General features: G+C 35.3%; 3 protein-coding genes across 25 annotated transcripts in view; 2 read left to right on the forward strand and 1 right to left on the reverse strand.

Annotated features, from left to right (window-relative positions):
- The first annotated feature begins 5,386 nt into the window (after positions 1 to 5,386).
- RpL14 (ribosomal protein L14) lies at positions 5,387 to 6,798 on the forward strand. The gene is made up of 4 exons (XM_067790724.1): positions 5,387 to 5,413; positions 5,704 to 5,805; positions 6,144 to 6,338; positions 6,524 to 6,798. Exons 1-4 carry the CDS (start codon positions 5,411 to 5,413, stop codon positions 6,722 to 6,724), a joined length of 501 nt encoding a protein of 166 aa, XP_067646825.1. The 5' UTR covers positions 5,387 to 5,410; the 3' UTR covers positions 6,725 to 6,798.
- A 127-nt stretch (positions 6,799 to 6,925) lies between these two features.
- The window catches only part of LOC137253550 (cytosol aminopeptidase-like), an 81,052-nt gene continuing 64,441 nt past the window's right edge, over positions 6,926 to 23,536 (forward strand). For 3 of the 23 annotated variants that reach the window (XM_067790714.1, XM_067790690.1, XM_067790722.1), the window contains exon 1: positions 16,296 to 16,670. In XM_067790714.1, the coding sequence (XP_067646815.1) occupies positions 16,632 to 16,670 (39 nt within the window). In that variant the 5' untranslated portion in view covers positions 16,296 to 16,631. Of the gene's footprint in view, positions 7,803 to 7,864; positions 7,994 to 16,279; positions 16,671 to 16,789; positions 16,818 to 16,880; positions 17,043 to 17,103; positions 17,197 to 23,536 lie in introns of those variants that run through there. The other 20 variants (XM_067790712.1, XM_067790695.1, XM_067790692.1 and 17 more) reach the window with 16 other exon arrangements.
- Positions 7,945 to 9,682, reverse strand: LOC137253551 (LETM1 domain-containing protein 1). Its single transcript, XM_067790723.1, has 4 exons — positions 9,394 to 9,682; positions 8,797 to 9,300; positions 8,415 to 8,703; positions 7,945 to 8,349 (listed from the first exon to the last, which is right to left on the reverse strand). The coding sequence occupies exons 1-4, from the start codon at positions 9,507 to 9,509 to the stop codon at positions 8,017 to 8,019; spliced, it is 1,242 nt and encodes a 413-aa protein (XP_067646824.1). The 5' UTR covers positions 9,510 to 9,682; the 3' UTR covers positions 7,945 to 8,016.

The following is a 23,536-nucleotide window of genomic DNA, read 5'->3' on the forward strand; positions in this document are numbered from 1 at the left end:
TATTTATAGCTGATGTCCCAGAGATACGAGGTTCGGATGCAAATTAGGTATGCATATTGCACAGAGGCAAATTTCACAAAATTAAATTGCAAATCGATTAAAAACACATTTATTTTCGTTTATGTTTATTTCACGACGCGAATTCATCCCACTTCTGAACTAATAAAATAGTAAAATTATAAAACTAATTGGTTTTTAATTTAAAAATTCGTTCATCAAGTTTTACAATTAATTCGAAACTGAAAATTTATATCAAATATTTCAAAGCTTGCTTATTTTTCTTTGCCAAGAGCTCTAGATCAATTTACAGTAGATCAGTTTACAGTTGATTTGTTTACACTATACAACAAAAATACTTGCTAACATATTTTGTGTCGTATTCGATTGTTATATTGCAGTTTTTAATCGTGAAAAATGGTAGAAAATTTACCAACCAGTGGGAAAAATAATTTCACCCAACACCCTTAGCCAAAGCAAATGTCAAATTCTTCTTCTTATGATTTGCTTGGAACAAAATTGGGGAGTTGGTTACTTTTCAATATCAGATGGCGCTAGTGTCGCTCATTCTACCATTCTCCATAAAAATACATGCAATCTACTCATAATGCATAAGCATGTGTTAAACTCATCTATATGAAAAACTGCGTATGTGTCGGAGCTGTTAGGGATTGTCGAAGGGAGTTGGCAAACGCAAAATGTAATTAGTACTTTGAAAATTATTTACTGCGTTGCTGGTAAATTTTTTATTAAAAACTAGATTCACATCGCTTCACTTTGACACGTTCACTTATCCACAATAAATCCATAATCATTAATCTAGGCGTTCCATCCCTGGGAACTAGAGTATTAGCTATCAAATGTTCACGATTCTCTTTTATTTCGTGATTCAATTTCGAGATAACACCCTTTTTTATTATTATTATTTTATTTATTACAGCCAAAAAAGCCTAATTCATTGTATAGTACAATTTATAAAATTCATAATTGTTTCTTAAAATTATTTCATTAAAAAGAAATGAGTAAATTCATTGTTTAACTTGTATTACATATTTAAATTTTTACAATATAGAAATAGTTTTTCTTTAAACTTAACAACGTTTTCACAGTCTTTTATATCTACTGGTAGTTCATTATACATTTTATAGCCTACGTATTCTAAGGTCGTTTCTTACTTTGGGCAGTCTTAAATTTCTGCTACTTTTAGTTCCATAGTTATGGATCTCATGATTGTACTGTATCCTATCACTCAGATAATTTGGTAGCATTCCCTGTGTTATGAAATGTATACACTTCAAAGAGTAATAACAGATTAATTGTTTAATACTAAGCCAATTTAACATAGGAAGCATAATACTTTTTGATGTTCTATAAGAGCATTTTAATATCAAACGCATTGCTTTGTTTTGCTGTATTTGGAGCTTATTCATTAACGTATCATTTGTTACTAGTAGTATTGTTGGGCAGTAAATAAAATGTGGTTCTACAATTGATCTATATACTAATATTTTGTGATGTAGCTAATATGCTTACATGTTCGATACATAAATCTTATTTTCTGTGCAATTTGTGCCATTTTCTTCTCTAAATGATTCATATGTTCTGTGAAACTTAGTTTCTCATCAATTATTGCACCTAGGTAGTTCATTTGATCTACTCTTTCAATTGCATTGGCTTTTATTTTTATTTATTATGGTTCTTGTTAAATATCATATACTTAGTTTTATCAATATTAAGTTTTAGCTTTCTACTGCACAGCCACTTATATAAATTATTTAAGTCTTCTTGTATTTTCATGACAGCGCAATTTACATTTTTGTCACTAATGCTAACTAATGCATCATCCGCAAAAAGACTTATTTTGCAATTTCTCAAGCAAGTTTTTATATCATTGATGTAAATTATAAACAATATCGCAGCAAGTACTGAGCCTTGTGGCAGCCCAATGTTAACATCAACAACCAATGAAACTGCGTCTCCAATTACAGTCCTCTGCTTTCTGTTACTCAGGTGACTACGAAACCATTCAAAAGCTTTCCCTTGATCCCAATTTTATCCATTAACTTCAGCAATTCATTTAGATCGATTGTTTCAAACGCCCTCTTTAAGTCTAAGAAGCAAGATACTACTACCTTTTTATCAGCAACAGCCTCTTTCCACTCTGAAATTACCATGTTCAATGCTATTTTGCAGGAGTGGCCTTTCTTGAAGCCTGATTGCTCTGGTATGATTATAATATGATCGTCTAGGTATGCTACTAGTTGCTTTTTCACCACTGTTTCCATAATTTCATAATTTTTTCATCAATACGTAGGGTATTAATCGGACGCAGCTCGTCAGGTTTCATTGTATTTTCTACTTTGGCACTGGTATTATTGTGGATATCTTCCAGCAGCTGGGAACAATGCCACTTCCAAACGATTCGTTTATAATGTCCTTATATAAGTGTGCAATATACACCATAGATTCCTTGATGACACCCTCTGACAATAGGTTTTTACCGCCATATTTATTTTTAAATGATTTTGTTATGTTCATTATATCTTCTAACTCGACACAGGTGAGCTCAAATGTTGCTACCGATTTGGTTGTTTCACTTTCATCAACAAGTTCAATTGTTTCAATACTATCATTGATTTGGATTATGCTCTGAACAAAGTAACAATTCAAGACATTAGCTATATCGTTGCTATTTTCTAGACATTCACCGTTAAATACTACTTTTTTAATATGCTCTTTATTGTCTGAAAGTTCCACAGCATCTTTCAAACATTTCCACATGGATTTCATATTTCCTTTATTAATATTCACTTGATCTTTCATGTATTTCTTCTTTTTAAGTATTATAGTTTTTTTATATATTGTTTTAATTGCATTATAATCATCCCAATGACCTGTGCTAATCGCAATTTTATATAACTCAAATTTTCTTTTATGTAGCACTGTTAGTTCACGGTCGTACTACTTATTTCGCAATTGTATATAGATCCTCTTCTCGTATGTCAACGTTTGCATGGCTTCAGACAAGATATCATTCAAAGCCTGAACCCTATTTTCTAACGCTATATTAGATATAGAACTTATATCACATATCCGCAGCAGATTTATCAGGTTCTCCGCGCTGTAGTTTTCCCAAAAGACGCCATTGGCATATTTTCTCATTTTTGAAGTAGGTATTTGAAAGCAGATTGTCTCATGATCAGATATTTTATATTCGCTGTTACATTCAATTTTGATCTGGTCATTATTGGCAAATAGTAGGTCAATTTTTGTAGCTGAGTGCTCCGTTACTCTCGTATTAAAATCAATTTTTTGTACCATGGCCATTTGTGCAAACTTACTTGTAAGCTGGTTACCTTTCCTTTAGGGTATTATTTTCCCACAGCACACAGAAAACGCACAGCTTTGTGCTTTCTCCCTTTCCTTTCGCCCAACAATAACTGTGTTCTTTTATACATCTATAGACGTTTGCGCCTAAACTTTATATGGACTACTAAGCGTCAAACTTTATCTACTCTTCTGAAATTGCCGCGCATAAAATTAAGCTAAGGCCACATTAGGCTGCACTGCGCAGCACTGCACTGCACTACAAAATATTCTTTGCTTGTATTCTTATGAGGCAATTCACACCTAGCGTCAGCAGCACTGCGCGACCCAGCACAGCGCGGGAAATTTGATCAACTAGGCAAAAAAGCCGCGTTGGGAAGTGTCGCGCAGTGCTGCTGCCGCTAGGTGTGAATTGCCTCATAAGAATACGTGCAAAGAATTTTGCACCATCTTTTTTTCAATTTTGGCAAAAGGGTGTGGAACTCTCGTTGCTCATATCTTGAGGATGAGATGTCGCGCACCCATAGCCGCGACCTTTTTCTTTTCCTTTCCTCTTCTTCGCAAAAAAAAAAATGAAATAATTACAGCTTCAAAAACTGTGTCGTCCATTTTGCAAACAAAATTAAACACAAACTTTTGCCGAAATATGTCGCTCGATTGCCGCTTAATGTGAATTGACAAAATATGTCGTACTGTGAGGCGCCGCTGACGCTTCGTGTCGCGTAGCGTAATGTGGGCGTACCTTTAGTACTAAATTTCAATACGCATTATACTCAGATTCAAATGAAATATGTGTCTATATTTCAGCTCTACACTAAAGGCTCCATTACTGATACTTAGCACAGACTTGACTAGGCTTGCGAACTGTCACTTACAGTTCTGTTAAATGAACATTGCATGTTACTTATTACTCATGTAATATGCGGCTTCGCTAGCCGCACGAAAACTCACCCTCGGTTGCCTCCACACTATTCTGGGAGGGCGCCGCCTCCAAGTAAACGTTTCCTTTATAATGCCCGGAATGGTTGTGTTGAGGGTACTTACTGAATTATAGCCCGAATCGCAAGTAAAATGAAACTATTGAATTTATATTTAAATTTTAATAAGTGATACACTTTTTATTTTATAATAAAATAACTTCCAAATTTGCTGCCGATCGCTTGTGTGTCAAAATTTATAATGATGGCGGTGAAACATGAAAATGTCGATGTCACTCTTGCATGTTGTTTTTCATGTTTCCCCCACATATATCTTATTCTCTCTTACATACTATATTACAATGGATTATGCCATAATGTGTTGTGATGTATTCATTTTATGTGTAACATTCACAATTAATTATTATTGTGAGCAACACTGTTGAGATGTTGCCAGATGATTATTAAAAAGTTAATTTGGGGGATTTTATCCTCACACTCAAAACTTAACTTGACTTAGAAGTCTGTTGAGTTTTGATTTTCTATGTAAGTTCTAAGTGACGTTTACATTTTGAGATGCCACTTGTTTGTTTCCATTTCATTTTGACATTTTGTCATACAAATTGACATTTATTTAAAAATAAATTTCAACGCTGATTATGATGCCAGATTTTATGCGCCAAGTGGAGTATAATCGTGGCTAAGTTGCCAAGTTTACGTCAAGTCAAGTCAAGTCTATACTAAGTATCAGTAATGGGGGCTTTAGTATGATTGCGAGTAATATTTGCCGTCTTCCAGTGAGTTTAATTTTCGCACACGTGAAATGTGATAGGCGCATGTCGCCGCTGTTTTTCATTTAACTCATACGGCGAAAGGCTAAGCAGCGACATCTATTTTTGAAAAAGTAGATTCATTAAAGGCCGCGTTGCCAACCTAAAAAGAAGTAATTAACAAATTATCTGGCTCACAAATTGAACCAGACTTCTATCTGGATTTATCTGGCTCAAAAAGTTGTTGCATTTACATGCAAAATTATTTATCTGGCTCAGGATTTTGCCTCCGGATGACAGCAAATGTAATGGGGGGTGGCAACGTTGCAATGGTGAAACTACTTTTTTGTGGCTGTCAAATTTGCAACCACAGCCAAATTTCTTTCTTTCCGGTTAATCATGGTAAGGAATATATCATAAGTTCTGCGTGTATAATATATTGAAAAAGTATAAATTTAGATTTAACCGAGTAAAAATTAGCTTATTTTTAGAGGGTGGCGCCTCGTAAGTTGGTAAAGCATAATTTCTAAATTATCAAATTATAGCAGTGTTCAGTTTGCTAAACAATTTCACTTGTTGGTAGCGATGTCTACTTCGGTAGCTCGTCATTTGGAAACGTGGTGTTTGAAGCTCTTATAGATTTCAGTTTTGGCTATAAACTTAAACTAATTTTAATTTATTTTTAATTTCAGCCTTTCCAGAGGTTTGTACAGACTGGTCGCATAGCTAAATGTTCAGCAGGCCCCTTAAAGGGACGCCTAGTTGCCATTGTTGACGTTATTGATCAGACACGGGTAAGTTATTCAAATTGAGGGCCATATTATATATGACGTCGTACACTTCCCGTCGCAGTAACAGTCACTACTATATAATACCAAATATTTCATAATGGCATTCAGGTTTACTGTCGCTCACTGGATTTAATGCTCATGGCGTTATACATAATTTGGCCTCTAAACGTAATTTATCCAAGGGTGTGATAATGATGAAATGGTTCACGATAGGAAGTGCCAACTGATACACAACTGAAGCTATTTGCAACCACAACTGATAATGCGTCCTAAGATTTATTACAATGAGAACTATGTTGGATTGGGTAGACAAATATTTGAATATTTTTCTTAAATTTTAGGTACTTGTTGATGGTCCATTGACTGGTGTACCACGTCAGGAATACAGATTAAATAATTTGCATTTGACTAAATATCGCATTAAATTTCCTTTCACTGCTCCAACACGCATTGTGCGCAAAGCTTGGAAAGATAGCGACTTAAAAGCCCAATGGAAGACGAGTCAGTGGTCGGCGAAGTCACAAAATATTTGTAAGGTACAGCAACTGAATTTTATATGCAAACATCTTATTTTTCGTTTTTGTGATGATAATTTAAGTTCTTGATAGGAATTGCCGGCTGATACATATATGAAGCCAATATACATAAACTGATATTATTTTAAGCTAATATTTTAGTCTGTGATGTTATTTCACTAACCGGATTTTTCTTTTAATTACAGCGTTCACATTTGAACGATTATGATCGTTTCAAGCTGCGGTATGCTAAACGTCAACGAAACAAGTTGCTTACTATCGCCTTCAATACGCTAAAGAAACGCACCAAATCCGATGGTACAGAGCGAAAACTTAAAAAGGATAAACGTGAACGCATTCGTGAACTGAAAGCGAAAGGAGTGAAGAAGGGTGCTGCAAAAAAATAAAATACCATTTCAACTCTCAGTTTCAACTTGAATAATTTTTCGAAGGAAAATAAAGTTATTTTGTAGGAACAAAATTTTAATTTATTTCGTAACTTTCAGATTGGGGGCTTGTTTTCAGCAGTAGTCGAACTAAAAATTACAATGCAGTTCATCTTTTACCGCATGTAGGTCACAGACCTCCGATTTCAGTTCCGAAAGCTTGAAAACGGATATATAACGGAATCCGATAAGTAGGAAGGTTTAGTGCAAGCATAGGCTCGCGCAAGTTTGTATTTTTGGCTAACGGAGAAGTTACATTGGCGCACAAACTTAAATGTAAAATAAATGAAGAAATTTAATAAAAAATGTAAAGCCTTAGTGCAAATACAATTTTTAAGTGTTAATTTTAAGTTGGCTAGACCACAATTGTTTTTATACTTTTCAGTTGCTTAAAGATATTCCTTACAATATGAAATTATCAAAATCCGAAAAAAGTTGTATGTGCACTTATTAAGTTTTGATATCAAACTTCAATTGAGTATATCTAATTTTATATTATTTTATTTATATTCCACCCTCCAACTCTAAATACTGGATATCTTGTACCCTGCTTACACTTTCAGTTTCGGCTCTGATTCCGATTATATGCTCCGTTCCTGTAAAATAACTTCCGCTAAATCCGTAGTAAAAAATATCCCAAACCGTGAAGCTGAGATTCACAATATCTATTCACAGAAGCAAAATTTTTGATGTCCGTCGCGATCCTGGGTCCAAAATGGGTATCCGCGAATCAGTTCGCGCTCCCCCGCAAAGCATACTGGGGATACAGTAATAATCATGGTAAATTGGTTCGCAATTGAGCTAATGTTATTTGACATAATTTCCCGTTGTTGTTCTTGTAGTAATAAAGAAACTCCCCAAAGGTTTGGTGAGTGTGTGTGTTATCGATGTTTATGGTCCTTTGCCGGATTTTGACAATTGGGTTGCGGAAGCTTTGTTTTGCGCTTAACAACTCTTGAATCCTATGAACCTGTCAAAAAGCTGCAGCCAAATTTAGAACTTTTTATTTCGACTGTGATTGTACGCAATGGTATATATCGTACGCATAATTGACACCAATTTTTTTAAAGATGAAGAAAGTATTTTCGAAATTTGTTTCAGTTTCCGAAGCCCATGAACTACCTTCTAGCCATCGAGATAAGCGATTGAATAAGACACGGCAATACACTTGTACACATAAGTTTTTTTAAAGTTGATTTTTTAATAGTTTGAAACTGATTTGAAATTAAGGTAATTTATTTATCATTTACTACCTACTTACTATCATAAATTAATTTCCAATTATTTGGGTGATTGTATCCTAATAGAACTGGTAGATACAGAAACATACTTATATGTTGTTCTTCGAGCGCAGTAGATATTCGAATCCAATTACGAAGCCATGATATCATTTCGTCATGGCTAAGGTTAACCGGATTTAAACCACGAATATAACATGATCGTGGTATAACTTCCGGGTGCATATTATGAACATGTCCCTCTCGTACAATAGCCAAATCCATATGATGCACCAAAAATGCATGTTCCGATAAACGAAAACGTTTAAATAAGAGAGTCGGAACCCCATGTAGCTGACACAATGTATTCTATAAACAATTTTCATGTATTACTAATGACTGCATTAAATTGTAAAAATATTAAATTTACTTACAATATGATTTCTATTAAGGGATAGCAAATCATATGGTGAACTTGCAAAAATGTCTTTGACTTTCAGCAATGATTCAACAGTGGGATGAAAACCACTGCCCAACATGCCCAAAATTTCTTTAAGTTCGGTATGATTTCCGTGTTTCTCGGCAGATTTAAGTTTTGATTGTAATATTCTTAAAACTGGTTTATTGTTTTTGAGACGCTTGCATAGAGCAGCTTGTTGGAACTCGGTGCGCTGCTGTATCGTCCAAAAATGCGAACAAAGACATTGCTGTGGAAACGCGAAACTAAATCCAAAGAATTTTTAAAATCGGTTAAATATATGTATAACACATTTTTGAAACATCGTAAATGTAAATAATGTAAGTGTATGCACTTACATTAAGGGCATAACTACATAGCCGACTATAGGCAAAGTAGCTCCAATTAAAGCTGGTGCTACTTTCATCATATCTCGAGGCATTTGCATATAAAGTTCAAGTTCTTTACGGTTTAAAGCTTTTAACCCCAACGGGGAACTATTTACAATGCGTAGTACTTTAAGATAAGCTTTCATGTCATTATAAAAATCCATTACACCATCAACAAATGTGCGATACACCTTCATGGCCGATGGAAAGTTTTTCTCCAATAATTTTTCATAGTTTGTGATGTAATCAAAGAAATGCTTAAACATATAGCTCTCGACATTTGCACGCGACAATCTTTGTGTGGACGTTTTTTTGTCGTCCTTTGTTGAAGGTGGCCATTTAGACCAACTCGGTACATCTATGGAATATTTAATTTGGCTAGGCCCAGATTTTGGTTCATTGGTGCAATCCTTTGGTGGCATTTCACTTGAGGGTTCTGGCTTTCTATCCTTGGGCCTGCTTGCCGTCGCAGCACTAAATTTTGTTTGTGTAAATTTACGGTGTGATTGAAATATGTATGAATGTTACAGATAAATTCTATTAAGTTGAATAACTTCAAAAACTTACCTTCCTTGGCGTATGGGATTTGAAATGGAAGGTGTATACTCTTGTCGCAGGAAAATAAATGCACCATTGTTGCAGAGGTGAGCCGGGCGGCGTAGTATTCGTAACACCGGGGTCATTCCTTTGGTTTTTAATGTTTCCTGTGACTATTCATTGGTTTCATTCGGCGAGTTCTTACTGTGGCCTCGCCACTGTAATTAAATCTTTTAGTTTAATATATTTCTGCATGCAAGCCGTTTTCTTCCAAATATAATCAGTAGCCTTATTATTATGAAATGAGAAAAATTCCAAAACAAAAGTGGAAATTGATAACAATAACAGTCAAGGCGAATAAATTGAGCTTGCGTCAGCTACAGTAGACGCTCGATATGAAAGGACTAAATGGTTCAGTATTTTAATTATAAAGGCCTGTGTACATTCGACTTTTGCATCGTTTTGGCGTAGACGTTTGAACGCGAAACAACCACGAATTTATTTCAATGGTCGCGGAAGGAGGGGGAGGGGAGGGGCAGGGTATGTTCACTTAATTATTTTATGTCGCATATTTGATTGTAACATAATGTAGGCAGGGTGCATTTATTTTGATTTTTACCAATGGCCAAAAAGGCAAAACGTTTCCCAGAAAAAAATTTCGATTATGCAACAAGTAAGGAAGTCTAATTTGGGGTGAAACCGAACATTACATACCCAGCTGTACACTTGAAATGCTGTTGTTAAACAATAATAGTGTTACAAGGCTGCGCAATAATACATATACATATGGTTCTATTCTGAACTAATTTTTCTTCGAGTTATGGCTCCCGAAACATAGAAAATTGCCTAGTCATAAAAGGGGCGGTGCCAGGCCCATTTTTTTATATTTGAAGTTTTTCCTATTTATTGGTATAAATCAACTTAGGAAAAGAAATACCATTAATATAAAGCTCTTTTTTGCAAAGATATGGCTTATTTTATTCTCCCATGACCCTTTTAAAAATCTCTGAATTTTGTTACGATAGGTTTAACAATTTTTGATTTATGATTAATAATATTTATTTATTTTATTTATTTATTTATTTATTACGGTCTTTAGGACCTAGTTGATGTTAAGTAAACATTTGTTTCATTAAATATTAAGTGTTTTACAATATAAAAATAATTTTACTTTAAACTTATTAATATTTTCACAATCTTTTATCGCAGTAGGTAGTTCATTGTACATTTTGTATCCTGTGTATTCTAAAGTCTTCTTTGCGAACTAGGTTCTTACTCTAGGCAGTCTTATATTATTGCAGTATCTAGTTCCATACCTATGGATCTCGTGATTAATAGTATTTTATTGCTCAGGTAACTCGGTAGCATTCCTAATCTTACATGATGTATAAATTTCAAAGTGAAGAAACTTATTGACTGTTTTATACTAAGCCAGTTTAACCGATATTTGTAAAATTGATTTTATCACAAGTGGGCGATGCCACGCTCATTTAAAAAATGTTTTTCAAATTTTTATCAAGAGTCTCAATATCAGTCCACACGTCAAATTTCAACATTCTTGGTGTATTACTTACTTACTTAATTGGCGCTTAACCGTCTAAACGGTTATGGCCGTCTAGCAAGGCGCGCCAGTCGCTCCTTCGCTCCGCCAACCGGCGCCAATTGGTCACACCAAGGGAGTTTAAATCGTTTTCCACCTGGTCCTTCCAACGGAGTGGGGGCCGCCCTCTATCTCTGCTTCCATAGGCGGGTTCCAATAGAAACACTTTCTTGTCCGGAGCATCACCTTTCATTCGCATAACATGGGCTAGCCAGCGCGGCCGCTGCGTTTTAATTCGCTGGACTATGTTGATGTCTGCGTATAGCTCGTACAGCTCATCATTAAATCTTCTTCGGTACTCGCCATCGCCAATACGTAGAGGTCCATAAATCTTTCGAAGAACTTTTCTCTCGAACACTCCCAAAGCCGCTTCATCTGCTGTTGTCATGGTCCATGCTTCTGCCCCATATAGCAGGACAGGTACGATAAGTGACTAGTAGAGTAAGATTTTTGTTCGCCGAGAGAGGACTTTACTTTTAAATTGCCTACCTAGTCCAAAGTAGCATTTATTGGCAAGATTGATTCTTCGCTGGATTTCAGTGCTGATGTTGTTGCTAGTGTTGATGCTGGTTCCCAAATAAACGAAGTCTTTTACTATTTCGAAATTATGGCTGCCAATAGTAGCGTGGTTGCCAAGGCGCGTATGCGCTGACTCTTTGCTGGATGACAGCAGGTACTTCGTTTTGTCCTCATTCACCATCAAACACATCTTTACCGCTTCTTTTTCCAGTTTGGAGTAAGCAGAACTAACAGCGCGGGTGTTTAGGCCGATGATATCAATGTCATCAGCATATGCCAGTAATTGCACGCTTTTATAGTATACAGTTCCAGTGCGGTTAAGTTCTGCAGCTAGTATAATTTTCTCCAGCTTCAAATTAAAGAAATCGCACGATAGGGGGTCACCCTGTCTGAAACCTCGTTTAGTTTCGAACGGGACGGAGAGGTCCTTCCCAATTCTGACTGAGCTGATGGTGTTGCTCAACGTCATTTTGCACAGCCGTATAAGTTTTGCGGGAAACCAAATTCAGACATAGCGGCATATAGGCAGCTCCTTTTCGTGCTGTCGAAGGCGGCTTTAAAGTCGACGAAGAGGTGGTGTGTGTCGATTCTCTTTCACGGGTTTTTTCCAAGATTTGGCGCACTGTGAAACGTCAAATCAGCCGGTTCACGGTGGGCTTCAATCTTTCGCACAATACACTTGAAAGGACCTTATATGCGATATTAAGAAGGCTGATTCCACGATAGTTGGTGCATTTTGCAGTATCCCCCTTCTTGTGGACTGGGCAAAGAACACTTAGATTCCAACCGTCGGTGTATTATCTTGGTGTATTATTTACTAAATAATCAGGTTTTTGTGTTCTCCAAAATGTTATATTTATAAAAAGTGGGCGTGGTTATCATCGGATTTCGCTCATTTTCAATACCAATATATTCTGGGTCCAGAAAATCTCGTATACCAAATATGGTGAAGATATCTCATTAGTTACTCAAGTTATCGTGCGGACGGACGTACGGACGGACGGACATGGCTCAATCAAATTTTTTTACGATACTGATGATTTTGATATATGGAAGTCTATATCTATCTCGATTCCTTGATACCTGTACAACCAACCGTTATCCAATCAAAGTTAAAATACCCTGTGTACAAGTACAGCTGGGTATAAAAAGAAAGTGGAAGACAAAAATTGCAAAGCGTCTGCCCAACAAGATGGGCCAATGTCATGAAGCGGTATCCACTTACATTGAACTTCAGTCAGCAATATTCGAAGCCTTTGAAAAGATAGCAGAAGGGAAAAACGACAAAACTTCAGCACAAGCTTCTCAGTTTCAATCTGCTATTTCGAGCGTGCAATTCCAAACGTTGCTGTTGTTGTTGCAGTGAAAGGGCACTCCCGGAAGGCTTTGGGGAGTGTTATCGATGGTCCTTTGCCGGATGTAGATCCGGTACGTTCCGGTAACAAGCACATTAAAGCTACCAGCCCGACCATCTCGGGAAACGATTTGTTATGACCACATGAAACCTTCTAGGCCATACCGCCCTCCCAACCCCTTGATCCATCAGGAGTTCGGGGTCGCCAGAGCCTCGGCTATTAATGAAACAAGATTTGCCACGGGTAGGTGAGGCCATAACCGTTTAGACGGTTAAGCGCCAATTAAGTAAGTAAGTAAGGTGATGTTGACAATTGGGTTGGATAAGCTATATAGTGCGTTGGCAAACCCTTGAGAGAATTGCGCTACACAAGAAGCCACGCATCAGTAAACATCAATTAAATAGACGCAACGTTGATACTAAGAGCGTCGAAGATTATTATAGAATCGCATTCTATATTCCATTCCTTGATGCATTCATAACTCATATCAAGAGCCGTTACATAAAACACCAACTAATTTTCGAAAATTTCGGTGTTTTGTTCCCCAAAAATGAATACAACGCTGAAAAATGCAATAAACTGCATGAATTTTATGAAAGTGTTGTGATTGTTCCAAAACTGAGTTTGCAATGGAAGTCAAAATGTGGAGAATGCGAGTCGATGCTCAGAATTTTAAAAACGTGTTTGATGCACTTGAAGTGGGTAAAATTTTGATGATTACCTACAAAACTTGTATGCTATATTTCCCATTTATCTTATTTTTCCAGTTGGTGAATCCAAATGCTTTTGAACATGTAAATAAGATATTGCGCATATCAGCCGTTCGACCAGTTTCGACAGCAACAGCAGAAAGCACATTTTCTGCCCTCAAAAGTTTAAAATCATATTTGCGGAGTACAATCAGTCAAGAACATTTGAATGGACTCGCTTCATTGAATATCCATATTGGTATACCACTTTCTGTAAACGAAGTATTAGAAGAGTTTTTCAAAAGACCTAGGCGATTGTTGGGAAACAGTTATGCGAAAAATTAATTTATTTATGCTGTATGTGTTTAAAGCTTGAATATACAGCCATATTTGAATGGCCGATTTTGGCTACGAACCAATTTTCATGTCATAAAAAAGGTAGGAAAAATACCTCACATCTCCACCATCTTCTTCAATTTTGTAATTATCAAGCTCGAGATGCCCATTTTACAAGCTGAAGCAACTTTAAAGTATTTTTCGTAGCCAAAATCGGTCAGTGTTGATACCCTTAATAAAAGTGCATATGTTAATTTATTTAAGTTTTACCGGTAACACCGTCATTTTAACTTTGGTACTTTCTATCAACGTCTCCACCAGGGGAGGGGGAGGGTGGTTTGAACCCGAAACTATTAGAATTTCTAATTTAGAAACTATTTCGATAGGAATTGAATGGGAAGTCAGGTAATCCAAAAATGAGAATGAATTCGTACTCCATAAACAAGAATGCGATGTACGTTCTTGCCATATAATATACTAGCCTTTACCCGCGGCCCGTCCGCAAGGAGAAAATGAAATATATGGGCTATTCACGTTAGCCTGCTTATCAAGTTATCTGTTTAAAAATTTGTTTCTGTCTAATGCATTTTATTTTTGTAATTGAGTAAAAAAAAGAACTAAATGAGCTGATAACCTGATAGGATCCCCAAATGATCCCGAAATTATCCAGAAGAAGCCACAAAATGACCCCGACGCTATCGCGGACGGATCCCGAAAACCATCCAGAAATACCCCGGAAGGGTCTCCAAAAGTTCCCGGAATAGTCCCAAAAAACCCAAAATGACTACGACACGATTCTAGACTTATCCAGAGAACCACACAGAAATGATCCCGGAAGGGTCTCAATATGACCCTAAGGGGATTACAAAAAAGGTGAATCTAACTATAAAACCATGTTAATAAGCAGCAGGCGCGTTGGAGCGAATGAAAAGTTACAAATAAACATACAGGTAAAGCTAATAAAAGCGTGCTAATAAAAACAATTGAAGGAGGGCGGAAAGCGGGAGGAGACGGAGAGCACCACCGATCGTTTTTCCAAAATTGTTTAGATCTCGATCTGTATGAGCCGGATACCAAAAATTATTGATTTAGGAGAACATTTATATTGAGTTATAACAATTTATAGATTTTACACCAGAGAGGCGGAGGGTGTCACTGCTCATTTTGTAAGCCCTCGAATTAATTGGCCTATTGAGTTGTAATTTTGGTGAAGGTCAGTAAAGGTAAAGTTATAATGTTTAAAAATTATTAAAAAGTAGTTTTTCGAAGGGGTCGTGGGACCCCCACCCCCTTTCCATGTTCGAAAAAAATTTCGCTAGTAGACTATTGTCTGTATCCCAAATTCCATCAAAATCCGTGTAGCCATTCTGGCGTGATTCAGTCACAAAGACGAAAAAATATAATAATTAAATTATAACTGTTTCTAGGGGGCGGGGAAAAATATATAGCTAGTAGATCCTTCAAGACTATTGGCTATATGTGTGCCAAATTTCATGCAAATCTGTTCAGCCGTTCTTGCGTGATTGAGGCACAAACGTCCAAACGTCCTAACTTTGCCATTTATAATATATATTAGATTAGATTAGATATTAGATTAGATTAGAGAAAACTAATGGCATTTGCTCAGCTTTTTAATAACAACAACGTCTTCAGGAAATATGAAACGTTTAATTGAAAAGAGAGTTCTCAAAAATTATTGAAATAAAAGGAAATTCAAAACTTTACAGTTATTTATCGCCTTAGTAACTGCTTTGAGGTAAAAAATTCGTTAAAGTATTTTTTTGTTTGTGGAATGAATTTATATCGCCTTGATAAGTAACTACCAAACGTATCGTATTAATTACTTTCTGACGATAGACAATAAAATTTTCATAAAATTGCTGGCATGGATTTTGCTGTGTGCCTGCTACGCTTATAAAGCAAAATTATAAGCTAACCCATGACAGTTAGCATCACCATTAATTTCCGCTTTTTACAGCAACAAGCTCCAACTCCTTGATGTCGTGCCATAAAAATATTACTCATACGCCATGACAAACTTTTAATATGAACCAAAGCAAACACCGAAAGCGAGCTATTGTATTGACAATTAGACTTTTTTTCTTTTTTAGTAAATTTTGCGACGAATTATCTTTAAGTGCGTTTTTAAATGACTAATTAACATACACTCATGTTATTTTACATTGTGGATGTTTATGATATGAAATTAGGAAGTTTACTAAGAAAGAGCGTGGCTAAACTCCAGTTAATAGCATTGAAAAGCTAATACAGGTACCATTTTTCTTCGCAACACTGTAATACATTTAGCCGGTGAGAGAAAATTGAAAAGCTTTTGAAAGCTCTGAAAAACTCTTGCAGGAATCGGTGCTTTTCAACCAATCAACCAATTGAACCTATGCGCCACAGGCCAACAAGTCAGTTTTCTCCAAGACGTTCGCAGCTTCAGTACACGAAAAAAAATATTCCCTGGGAAATGTAACGGGTGCATCCTTGCGAATATTAAATGTGGACCGTCAGCTGCTAAAATTATTTATATTTAACAAATTTTGTTAAGCTGTTAGATTTCGGGCATTTTATTGTAGGTACAAATTAATATAAAAAAAATAAGTGCGTACTCGTTTCGATAGTAGAGACACAGTTAAAGGGGCGGAAATCTTGGTGAAAATGTGAAGTTTGTGATATTTGTTAAATATGATTTTAGCTGTTGTTTTTTTTTTCAACGTAATTTTTCTATTACTTACGTTAGTGCAAATGTGCTCATGTAGTTAGATGCGTGTCAACACAAGTGCATATTTGAGTATGAAATTTGTAAGTACATAAGCACGTATGCATACATAGAAATGTACATATATTCACCTTGAATATGCAAAGTGTTACATAGATGATTTTTTTTTGAAAGTAAAAGTGGAAATTTTAATTCCTTTCAGAGAGTATGTATCCTTGAAAACGTGAGAAGTAAGGACCTGCACATTGGTACATACATACGTACATACTAACGTGTATATGAACATACATACATATATAAATATTTATACATATGGTCGATGCACTAACAAAATGCATGCGTTAATATAAATAAAAGGTACAACAATATTGTGTGTATATGACTCGGAGAGTGCACACATATGTACAAACAAACGCGTATTGGCGGCAGCAAGTGAGAGTATAAGCAAAAACAACGTTTGGGTCAAAAACTTAACAAATGCGTGGGAATGAGTGAACTGTTGAACGCTGAGTTTTTCTGTATTACATTTCTTAGATTATAGGGAGGGTCGGAGGTATTGTGTAATCCACGTATTTTCCCTGCTAGATGGACATATACTGACATATATATGTATGTACTTTATATATGCCTATGTATTGGGCCATATCAATAACTAAATTTATCTTAAAGAAATGGCTGAGTTGTTCGTTCAAATGATAAAGATAAAAGGGCACCTCACGGCTTACTTTCACTTAGGTATTCATTTTGTATTTGACAACTCATGTATTTATGCATCGATATACGTATGTATGTATATTAGACTGGATCGATTTATTAACCGATATCGCGCCATCGATTTTTCGATAGGATTTGGGCTCAGGAAAAAAAGTTCCACTACGTATACCCAAAAAACTGTTATCGCCAGTGTTTTTACAACAATTTAAAAAAAAAATATATATTTTTTGGGTTTTGGGAAGTGTTTTGGTTGAAAAATTGACTGTTTCGCCATTTTTTTTCGCAGGCTCGAAAATTATTTTTTTGGGTATGCGTAGTCGAACTTTTTTTCCTGAGCCCAAATCCTATCGCAAAATCGATGGCGCGATATCGGTTAACTTTCGTCCATACAAATCGACCCAACCCAATATATATACATAAGTATGTAGGTTTTATCGCGAACGTGTATATATATACAAATTGTTTAGTATTTATTTTTAATTTTCGTCCTGCATTGTCTCCTTTACATAAACGTCATTGATTTAAATAGGTTTTTACAACCTGAAACTCCACGTTGAACTACACATAATATAGACCCAAACGTCTTTTAGTTTTTGGAAATATTCGAAATAAGCTGCTGGCCGGTACAGTGAAATAACTTCCAAATGAAATGATAATAATAATATGAAATAAGTCAGGATAAAAGTGAATTAATTTACAACTAAAGAAAATGAAATAGCTCCATATATATAAAAAAAGAGGTGTACATTTTGATTGTCACTCCATAACTCGAGAACGGATAGAAAGATTGCCATGAAATTTCGAGGAAAGATACAGGAAGGAGAGATGATGGTTAGCTGATTTTGAAATCTCAAATCGGTTCAGCCATTCTTGAGTTATGATTGGGTGACTTGGGTCCCGAGATATAGACCAAAACGTGGACCCGGGTACCCCTACAATATGTTTATAGAATATGTATAACAAATGAAAGCTATTGATGAGTACTTTAGTAGAGGGTAATTTTCATACCTCTGGGTGACTAGGGTCTCGAGATATAGGCCAAAACGTGGACCCGTGAACGCCTAGATAGTGTCTTACATTATGGGTATCAAATTGAAGCTGTTGATGAGTGCTTTAGTACAGGGTAGTTTTCATACCTATTGGTGACTAGGGTCTCGAAATATAGGCCAAAACGTGGATCAGGGTAACACTAGGATGCGTTTTTAAATTATGGATATCAAATTGAAGCTGTTGATGTGTGCTTTAGTACAGAGTAAGTTTTACACCGCTGGGTGTTGCTGAGAGCTTTAAAGTGATTTTCATTGTGATATTCGATTTAGTCGCATCAACCTGGCAAAACTGATAAATATGCATGCGAAGCCGAAATAAAGACATGAATTAATAATATCCACATGCGTATTTACATACGTCCTATTCGATTTGCTTGAAATTTGGTATATAAATTTGCCTATATTAGTATTTACGATGCTTTTTTCCGGGAAGTAGACCAGAGACGGACTGGGACTGTGATTAGGACTGGGACTGAGACTGAGACTCCGAATGGGACTGGAACAAAATACATACCACCAAGAATGAGAAAAACTTGAGAGAAGAGAAAAGAGAGAAGGAAAAGACTGAGAAAGAGATAGAATGAGACGAAGATGCTGATAGATGAAGCGAAAAATACGGAGGGAGGAGTGAATACAAAGATTAGGAAAAAGTGTAGAGGGGCGAGGGCAGAGTTACACGGAAAAAACTTATTAAAATGTATGCAGATAGACCAAAAATTTAGGGCAGAACAACGTCTGCCGGTTCTGCTAGTTTATTATAAAAACTATTTTATAAATCTTTATATTCATTAATTTTTAATGTTTATTGAACAAAATTTATTTGTTTATATAATTTTCTTTTTTTCATTTAAAAAAGGTAACTTAATTATTTAAAAAAAAAATTGAAATATCACAAGTAAGAAACAAGTAAAAATACTAGCATAAATAAAATAAATAACTAAATATGGACCCTACATTTACTCCCCCTCCAGTGAAACGATCAATAAAATTAAATATTAATTAATGTTAAATGGAATTTTTTGTGGAGTGTAGTGTATTTCTGTTTTTATACTCAGCTGAGCAGAGCTCACAGAGTATATTAACTTTGTTCGCATAACGGTAATCCGTAACGGCATAAACTAATTGAGATAGATATAGACTTCTATATATCAAAATGATCTGGGCGAAAAAAGAAATTGATTTAGCCATGTCATTCGTCCGTCCGTCCGTAAACACGATAACTTGAGTAGATTTTGAGGTGTCTTGATGAAATTTGGTATGTAAGTTCCTGGGCGCTCATCTCAGATCACTATTTAAAATGAACGAAATCGGAGTACAACCACGCCAACTTTTTCGATATCGAATATTTCGAAAAACAGAAAAAGTGCGATAATTCATTACCAAAGATGGAAAAGCGATGAAACTTGGTAGGTGCGTTGACCTTATGACGCAAAATTGAAAATTAGTAAAATTTTGGGCAATGGACGTGGCACCACCCACTTTTAAAAGAAGGTAATTTAAAAGTTTTGCAAGCTGTAATTTGGCAGTCGTTGAAGATATCATGATGAAATTTGGCAGGCACATTACTCCTATTACTATATGTGTGCTAAATAAAAATTAGCAAAATCGGATGACGAACACGCTCACTTTAAAAAATTTTTTTTTTAAGTCAAATTTTAACAAAAAATTTAATATCTTTACAGTATATAAGTAAATTATGCCAACATTCAACTCCAGTAATGATATGGTGCAACAAAATACAAAAATAAAAGAAAATTTCAAAATGGGCGTGGCTCCGCCCTTTTTCATTTAATTCGTCTAGAATACTTTTAATGCTATGAGTCGAACAAAAATTCACCAATCCTTTTGAAATTTGGTAGGGGCATAGATTTTATGACGATAACTGTTTTCTGTGAAAATGGGCGAAATCGGTTGAAGCCACGCCCAGTTTTTATACACAGTCGACCGCTCGGCCGTTAACATGATAACTTGAGCAAAAATCGATATAACTTTACTAAACTTAGCTCACGTACTTATCTGAACTTATCTGAACTCTATGACCACGCCCACTTTTTCGATATCGAAAATTACGAAAAATGAAAAAATTGCCATAATTCTATACCAAATATGAAAAAAGAGATGAAACATGGTAATTGGATTGGTTTATTGACTCAAAATATAACTTTAGAAAAAACTTTGTAAAATGGGTGTGATACCTACCATATTAAGTAGAAGAAAATGAAAAAGTTCTGCAGGGCGAAATCAAAAGCGCTTGGAATTTTGGCAGGAATACTGTTCGGGGTATTACATATATAAATAAATTAGCGTTACCCGACAGATGATGTTCTCGGTCACTCTGGTCCACATTTTGGTCGATATCTCGAAAACGCCTTCACATATACAACTAAGGGCCACTCCCTTTTAAAACCCTCATTAATACCTTCCATTTGAAACCCATGTCATACAAACACATTTCAGGGTTACCCTAGCTTCATTTTGCTAAATGGTTATTTTCCCTTATTTTGTCTCCAAAGCACTCAGCTGAGTATGTAATGTTCGGTTACACCCGAACTTAGCCTTCCTTACTTGTTTGTATTAGTCATTATTGTATATGCGGGTTTAAGTAAATCTATGGAAACAGTTTTTATAGTATTACCATGATGAATTTTGAATGTTTTATTTTGTCTGGAAATAACTTAAATGGTCCCTCGTAAGGTGGTTGTAAGTTAGACTTATGAATAGCTTTAAGAAAGACGCATTCACAAGTGTCTAAATTTTTTGGAACAAAATCATTTTCTTTGATATTATGAGTTATTTTTGATCGAACAATTGAGAAATGTTTTCTAAGTTTAGTAAGAGTTTCATTTGTGTTATCAATTTCATTATTATTATTAGAAACAACTAATTCACCAGGTAGTCTTCTTTAATAGAAGTTCGTAAACCTAAAATATCCAAGGTAAAATCTCTGACCAATGTGTGGAGTCGTCCGAAGCTGTAATTACCGTTTTTAAAGTTCTATGAAATCTTTCAATCATTCCATTTGACTGTGGGTGGTATGGAGAAGTGTGAATTTTATGAACCCCTAATAAAACAGTTAATTCAGTGAATAATTTAGATGTAAATTGTGAACCTTGATCTACTGTAATTTTGAGTGGAATACCGAAACGAGAAACATAATTTTGGATATGCTTCTGGTCAACGTGTATGTCTATCGGTAATAGTCAGTATATACCGAGTTTCTTTGGATATAGGCAGTGGACCAACTAGATTTATATGTATATGTTCAAATCGTCCTGAAGAAATATCAATTTTTTGAATACGACTTTTCCTATATTTAGAAATTTTACATTTTTGACAGTTAATACCACTAATTGCCCAATTATTAATTTCCTTACGCATTTCTGGCCAAAAGTATTTAGATTGAATGAGACGTCTAGTTGTACCAACACTTGAGTGAGATAAATAATGAATTTTGTCAAATATAATTTTTGTCATCGAATTAGGAACATATGGTCTAAAAGGTGTTTGATTAATGTCACACCAAATATTAAGATTGAGAAGAGGAATATTAATTTCTTTTAAATTATTTTTGGAACTAAGATCAGAAATTAAATTTTTGAGAATTTCATCTTTTTGTTGTTCATCATATAATATTTGAAAATTAATATCTTTTGTTAAAATTGTATTATTTTTGCCAGAAATGTATTGAATGTCATTTGTGAATTGTGCAATATATTCAAGATGACGAGTTTGACGAGGTGATCTGTCTGTTTTTATACTCAGTTGAGCAGAGCTCACAGAGTATATTAAGTTTGATTGGATAACGGTTGGTTGTACATATATAAAGGAATCGAGATAGATATAGACTTCCATATATCAAAATAATCAGGATCGAAAAAAAATTTGATTGAGCCATGTCCGTCCGTCCGTCCGTCCGTTAACACGATAACTTGAGTAAATTTTGAGGTATCTGGATGAAATTTGGTATGTAGGTTCCTGAGCACTCATCTCAGATCGCTATTTAAAATGAATGATATCGGACTATAACCACGCCCACTTTTTCGATATCGAAAATTTCGAAAAACCGAAAAAGTGCGATAATTCATTACAAAAGACCGATAAAGCGCCGAAACTTGGTAGATGAGTTGAACTTATGACACAGAATTGAAAATTAGTAAAATTTTGGACAATGGGCGTGGCACCGCCCACTTTTAAAAGAAGGTAATTTAAAACTTTTGCAAGCTGTAATTTGGCAGTCGTTGAAGATATCATGATGAAATTGGGCAGGAACGTTACTCTTATTACTATATGTACGCTTAATAAAAATTAGCAAAATCGGAGAAGGACCACGCCCACTTTAAAAAAAAAAATTTTTTTAAAGTAAAATTTTAACAAAAAATTTAATATCTTTACAGTATATAAGTAAATTATGTCAAGATTCAACTCCAGTAATGATATGGTGCAACCAAATACAAAAATAAAAGAAAATTTAAAAATGGGCGTGGCTCCGCCCTTTTTCATTTAATTTGTCTAGGATACTTTTAATCCCATAAGTCGAACAAAAATTAACCAATCCTTTTGAAATTTGGTAGGGGCATAGATTTTATGGCGTTAACTGTTTCCTGTGAAAATGGGCGAAACCGGTTGATGTCACGCCCAGTTTTTATACACAGTCGTCCGTCTGTCCTTCCGCATGGCCGTTAACACGATAACTTGAGCAAAAATCGATATATCTTTACTAAACTCAGTTCACGTACTTATCTGAACTCACTTTATCTTGGTGTGAAAAATGAACGAAATCCGACTATGACCACGCCCACTTTTTCGATATCGAAAATTACGAAAAATGAAAAAAATGCCATAATTCTATACCAAATACGAAAAAAGGGATGAAATATGGTAAGGTAATTGGATTCTTTTATTGACGCGAAATATAACTTTAGAAAAGACTTTATAAAATGGGTGTGACAACTACCATATTAAGTATAAGAAAATGAAAAAGTTCTGCAGTGCGAAATAAAAAACCCTTAAAATCTTGGCAGGTATTACATATATAAATAAATTAGCGGTATCCAACAGATGATGTTCTGGGTCACCCTGGTCCACATTTTGGTCGATATCTGGAAAACGCCTTCACATATACAACTACCACCACTCCCTTTCAAAACTCTCATTAATACCTTTAATTTGATACCAATATCGTGCAA

Source organism: Eurosta solidaginis, chromosome 5 (assembly GCF_040869045.1).
Source record: "Eurosta solidaginis isolate ZX-2024a chromosome 5, ASM4086904v1, whole genome shotgun sequence".
In the NCBI taxonomy this organism is placed as follows: Eukaryota; Metazoa; Arthropoda; class Insecta; order Diptera; family Tephritidae; genus Eurosta; species Eurosta solidaginis.

Excerpts from the sequence above, each read along its gene's own strand:
- RpL14 (XM_067790724.1), top strand. Across the intron at positions 5,806-6,143 it reads ACGTTATTGATCAGACACGG|GTACTTGTTGATGGTCCATT; the intron begins GTAAGTTATTCA and ends CTTAAATTTTAG. Across the intron at positions 6,339-6,523 it reads AGTCACAAAATATTTGTAAG|CGTTCACATTTGAACGATTA; the intron begins GTACAGCAACTG and ends TTTTAATTACAG.
- LOC137253551 (XM_067790723.1), bottom strand. The coding sequence starts at position 9,509 with ATGACCCCGGTGTTACGAATACTACGCCGCCCGGCTCACCTCTGCAAC. Across the intron at positions 9,301-9,393 it reads AATCCCATACGCCAAGGAAG|TGCTGCGACGGCAAGCAGGC; the intron begins GTAAGTTTTTGA and ends AACAAAATTTAG. Across the intron at positions 8,704-8,796 it reads TATGTAGTTATGCCCTTAAT|TTTCGCGTTTCCACAGCAAT; the intron begins GTAAGTGCATAC and ends CTTTGGATTTAG.